At 50.5% G+C, this 5,613-nt stretch overlaps 1 protein-coding gene across 1 annotated transcript; it reads left to right on the top strand.

The window, feature by feature from the left end:
* Nucleotides 1-285: 285 nt before the first annotated feature.
* GUITHDRAFT_115409 (hypothetical protein) lies at nucleotides 286-5,478 on the top strand (the record flags this gene model as incomplete). Its single annotated transcript, XM_005825365.1, has 13 exons — nucleotides 286-474; nucleotides 523-2,220; nucleotides 2,287-2,407; nucleotides 2,709-2,800; nucleotides 2,860-3,271; nucleotides 3,312-3,409; nucleotides 3,458-3,583; nucleotides 3,637-3,684; nucleotides 3,737-3,785; nucleotides 4,183-4,256; nucleotides 4,456-4,585; nucleotides 4,931-5,016; nucleotides 5,308-5,478. 13 exons carry the CDS (start codon nucleotides 286-288, stop codon nucleotides 5,476-5,478), a joined length of 3,294 nt encoding a protein of 1,097 aa, XP_005825422.1.
* Between the last annotated feature and the right edge of the window lie 135 nt (nucleotides 5,479-5,613).

Genomic DNA, 5,613 nt, shown 5'->3' with positions numbered 1-5,613 from the left:
TCGATGCATTCGCGGTAAATAATCAGTGATAATTCTGTTCAAGATGGCAGCAGACGAATAGGACGCTCATGGCTGCACAAGGATACAAGAGCCGCACGAATCTTTCATGATCTAGGCTGGCGCCTGAACATCTCTGTACAGTTTCGCCCCCGCCGAGTTCCCGTGAGTTGTTGAGGAATATATGCGAGAACTGAGAGGCTTCGCAGAGAAAGGAGAGAGCGGGGGCCGAAATCACCGGAGGCATCCTTCAGCCTTACTAACCCAAGTTTGTGAGTTTCTCTTGAGATGACCAATCAGTATGAAGATGCAGAGAAGGCTGTTCTCTGTATCTATGATCAAAGTTCCGACGCAGCTCTTCGAAAGCAGGCGCAAGATTACTGTGACGGCCTTAAGAACTCTGATGGGGCCTTGCATCTTGCTTGTGGACTCATGATGAGATCGTCGGCCCAGCAAGTCAAGTTTTGGTGCCTTCAGGTGTGTCGGGTGTTTCTGTTCCACTTATGTCAAGTGATCCAACTCAAGGTTCTCGAAGAAGTCCTCCAGCATCGGTATGCAACCTTGTCTGATCAGGACAGGGGCGAAGTGAAGAAGTTTCTCGTCTCATGGATCCTCGAGACGTGTCCCGCTGGCCCACCGCAACCCCCTTTCCTCCTCAACAAAGTCGCTCAGATTTATGCGATCTTGGTCAGAAATGATTATCCGGAGCAATGGCCTGAGGCGTTGACGAGTCTTCTTGCCGCTCTCAACTCGGGGGTAGCAGTGATCGACATGTTTCTCCGAGTGCAGGATGCTGTCGATGCTGAGATCATCAACTCCGAGTTCCACCGTTCCCCCGCCGACGCTGCAGTCAGCATGAGAGTGAAGGATGCACTCAGGGTACAATGTCTCAATGAGATGGCGTCCGCATGGTACATTATCTTGCGGGAGTTCTATCAGAGTGAGCCAGGGCTTGTCAAGTCTTGTTTGTCCTCTATCTCTAGGTACATTCACTGGATTGACATTGGATTGATCATGAACGACAAGTTTGTTCCCGCCTTCTACGCTCTGTTGGAGAATGATGTCTTCATAGAGGAGGCGGCCATGTGCTTGACCGAGATGGTGTTGAAGAAGATGGAGCCAGTTCCGAAGATCCACCACATCAACTCCTTGATCAACAAACCTCTCATCGAGAACGCCCTTGCAGTGCGAGCGAGAGGAGCAAGCAAGAGCTCAGCAGCGCTTGTGCGCCTTGCACACCTTACCGGCTCTATATGCAAAGAGCTTCTTGTGTGTGCCGACAAAATTTCGGCCGCGTCTCCAGCAGAGGCACTGCAAGCGCAAGCGCAGCTGCAAGAGTTGATGCCTCTTGCTCTTGGCTGCGCCATGAACGAGAATGACGACGTGTCGTCTGCGAGCATGGAGTTTGTCACGATCTTTGTTAACTCTCTCAAGAAGCTTGATCCCCTCCCAGAATTTCATCTCAAGCAGCTGTCTGGTGTCCTCGCTGTCCTCCTCCGGAAGCTGCGATACTCTTCAGATTTTGATTTTCAGAACCCCGGGGAGAGCGAAGAGTTTTGGCTGGAGTACCGTAAGGAGGTTCTTATCATCTTCAAGAACATCTCGAGGATCGCTCCAGATCTAACGGTTTCTTTCGTACAAGATTGCATGAATGGACTGATAGCGGAAACAACCAACGGAACTCCAAACAACTGGCCAGAGATCGAGGCTGTGCTGACCATGTTGTACGAGCTCGGGGAGGTTTCAAGAGTGGAGGACGCTTGCAAGTCGACTGACCAGGGGATGGGCAAGCTGTTGAGCATAGTCCTGTCCTCGAACATAGCGCTTCATCCCCATCCTTGCGTTCAGAAGGTCTACTTGGAGATTGCAAATCGCTACTCTCAGTTCCTCCACAAGCATTCGCACCTGCTGCCGCAGGTGCTGATGGGGTTCGTGCAAGCTGTGACGAACAGCAGGAGCAGCGTGAAGAGCAGAGCATGCTATCTCTTTCTACGGGTTCTCAAGTCGCTGAAACCTCGTCTTGGGCCGCATGCAGATGCCCTCATGTCCTCTGTCGTTCCAGTGTTGCTGGACCAGCAACAGTCAGTGGCGTTGGATCACATGGACAGATTGTACTTGTTTGAGGCGACTGGCAATGTCCTTGGATCTGACTCGCTCCCTCTTGAACAAGCTGTGATGTATCTTCATCAGATTGTCACTCCCATCCTTCAGAGAATGAGCGAAGTAAGATTTTTGTTTGATCGCTGTGCTTCTTGCTCGCGTTGCTGAATGACTTGCATCTTGGTAAAGGTGGCGATGGAGTTTCTGAGGACTTCGGAACAATCTGTCATGGTTGCAAACTCTGTCACCTCGGACGATGTTTGGTTGAGAGTTGGGGTTCCTCTGGAGTGCTTGGGATGGCTTTCGAAAGGTGAACAAGTGACTTGTTGTGCAAATACGATCTGTGGTATTGTCATGTGAGATTGTCTTTCTTAGTGTCACTCAACTTACTTTCATCTTCTGTGTATTTGAGCCTGCATGTTGGACGATAGGTCGATTGTGAGCAAACATGTGTTGAATTCCACTTTTTTGTGGATGCAAGTATGGCAAACCTCTTCTGATTACATGCAATGTTGTGAATCGAATGTGTTGCTGCTGTCGATCGTGAGTTGATCAGAGTTTTGTTTTTAGCAAGTGCTGTTGAACATGACACTGACAACCTTTGCGAACAGGATGTACACGGTTGTGCAGCAATGAGAACGCACTTTTCCGTCAAGCCCTCGAAGTTTCTGTCGGTGTGATAGCGAGAGTTCCGTACAACATGGTGAGAATTTCTCAACTTGTGATGAGAATGGAGGAAGAAGAGTTGACGAGAATGTGCAGGGAAGGTTACAATCTTCCACTCTCTTGTTCTTGCACAGGATGGTCGATTGCCTTGGTGAGCGATTGAGATTGAAGGGGATGATGATGTTTCAATTTGTGAAGCGTGCCTTGCAAAAGCTTGTCTGCATCATACTGCAAAACAAAATTATCATCATCGCCATCATCATCGTTGACGTCATCATCGTCTTGATCATCCTCAGTATCTTTGTCTTCGTCTTCTTCTCCAACTTCTACATTGTACCCATCATCATCACAACAACCACCACAACCACGACCAAACATCATATCCAGCACAGCTATCATTCTTGTCTCTTTCGTTGTTGTAGAGTCATGTCTATCATCTCAAACGCCAGCCACCATGTTGATACCATCGTAATCTCGACCACGATGGTGCTCGTCATCATCGAATGTGGTTGTGCTCCTCCATGGCTGTACCTAACGTTCTCCTCCAGGCACGGGGATGCTAAGTTTCTTACCCTCTTCCATCGGGAGCATGCTGAAGAACATTGAAGTCAAGGGGATGACGGAAGTGACAACACTTATCAACCAGGTATGCTGCAGTATGCTTCCATCTTCCGTCACTGATCCATCCACCAAGGTCATGTCAAGGTTCAAAGAAGACTGCAACGGGCACATAGATGTTGTGCTCGAGTCTCTGAGCGATCGGATCCTGTCTTCCTTCCAGTCTCTCCCCAACCTGTGTGTCAGCAACCCCAGCCAGGAGGTCAGCACCTCCCGCCTCCGCTCCTCCAACTCTTGTGACTGCTCCTCGTCTAGGCACGTGAATTCCGCGATCTTTACAAGATCTGGCTTCAGCTGCTGCAGGTAAACTTGCAGCCCTTTGTGTTGCTCTGCTGATCACGTTGCTCATGTGCAGACCGCTGGCCTGTCAAATCTCATTGATATTTTCTTGCGGATACGGTCAGGTGAGCAGGAGATTGAGCTCAGTTACCTCCTTTCTCAACGTTTCTTCAATCCTTGCCCTTTCAATTCAAGATTATCCTCCTACTCCCCCCCCTTCTCCTTGTTATCATCGCCTCACCATGGCCATGATGATGATGATGATGATGATGATGATGATGATGATGATGATGATGATGATGATGATGATGATCACAACCACCACCACCATCATCATCATCACTATCACCATCATCATCAACACCATCACCACCACCACCACCATCAACACCATCATCATCATCATCATCATCATTATCATCATCATCTTAACCATGATCATCATCCTAACCTCCTCCTCCTCCACCACCACCATTACATTTTCTATGATTTCATCCTTTTCTCATTCTTTTCACTCGTCAGGTCAACTTGTTGAGCCAGTCGTGCGAAGTGTCGTCGATGGTCTTACGAGGATCGATGAGCCTTCTACCAACAAGGTGAGCAGCTCTCCTCCTCCTCTTCGCTTCCCTCTCCACACCCTCCTCAGCTTCTCTCTTGTTCTTTCTCTCCTCATCTTCCTTCCCCCCCTCCTCCCCTCCTCGTTCCCTCTCCCTCTCCGAGACCCCCCCTCCTCCTCTCCTTCTCCCTCTCCCTCCCCTCCCTCTCTCCTTCTCCAGCTCCTCATTTGCTCGTCAGGTCTGCATCGGCATCCTCTACCGCATGGTTCAGCGATGGGGAGCCAATGGGGAAGGGGCAGCGCAGGAGCAGCTAACGGGCTTTTCCGATTTCTTCCTCCCTGTCGTTGCCCGCGCTCTTTTCTCTTCAGGTAGGAGGCGAGCAGGGTTGGGGGATGGAGTCGTGGGAGGGAGGAGGAGGGGATGTAGTGGATCAGGTTGAACTAGGCCTTGTACAGTCAGACAAAGAGGAGACAAGGGAAAGGAGAAGGTTGAGTAGTGTTTGTGATATGTGATAGAAGTTGAGTAGTGTTTGTGATATGTGATAGAAGTTGAGTAGTGTTTGTGATATGTGATAGAAGTTGAGTAGTGTTTGAGGAGTAGACGATGAATTGGAGACAAGGTGGTGGTGGAGGTGGTGAAAGTGGTGGTGGTGGTGGTGGAGGAGGTGGTGGTGGAGGAGGAGGAGTGGAGAACTATTCTGATTACTGCTTTAGCTGCACCCGCTGCTTCCAATGCCAACGATGCTCAATGCCACGCATTCCTCTCCGAGATCGCTTCCTTCCAGCGAAATCTCCGCATGGTCAGTGGGAGCTGTCTTGCTCCTGCTCCTGCTCCCTGCCTGCTCCTGCTCCTGCTCCTGCTCCTGCTCCTGCTCCTCCTCCTCCTCCTCCTCCTCCTGCTCCTCCTCCTCCTCCTCCTCCTCCTGCTCCTGCTCCTCCTACTACTTCCACTTCTCTCGCCCTCCTTCCTCCTTCTCAATGCTGTCTTCCACACTTCGTACTGCCAGTCCATTCCTCTCCATCCTTGTTTCTTCCTCCTCCCTCCTCCTCAGCCCCCAGCCCTTTCCTTGCTCACGGGCCCTTGCTGGCAGGCGTACGGGGTGAGATGGGAGGAGACGCTGAGGAGGGAGGGGCTAGTCGGCTGCTGCGGAATGGAGGAAGAAGCAGCTAAGTTGTACGTGTGGAACATGCAGCAGCTGTCAGACCGAGATTTCCGAGAGTTCTTCATCCAGCAAGTGCAGAATCTCATAGTGCGAGGATGACAATAAGACATGGAGAGGACGAGGACGAGGGAGAGGGAGAGGGAGAGGGAGAGGGAGAGGGAGAGAGAGGAGTAAGGGGCATGTAGATCGCATAATTTTGTACATGGACTTAGTTTTTCCCCTGGAATTCTTGTA

The sequence above is a fragment of the Guillardia theta genome (assembly GCF_000315625.1).
Source record: "Guillardia theta CCMP2712 unplaced genomic scaffold GUITHscaffold_84, whole genome shotgun sequence".
NCBI lineage: Eukaryota > Cryptophyceae > Pyrenomonadales > Geminigeraceae > Guillardia > Guillardia theta.
Note: the sequence above shows the minus strand (reverse complement) of the source record. Positions and strands in the feature narration are given on the sequence as shown.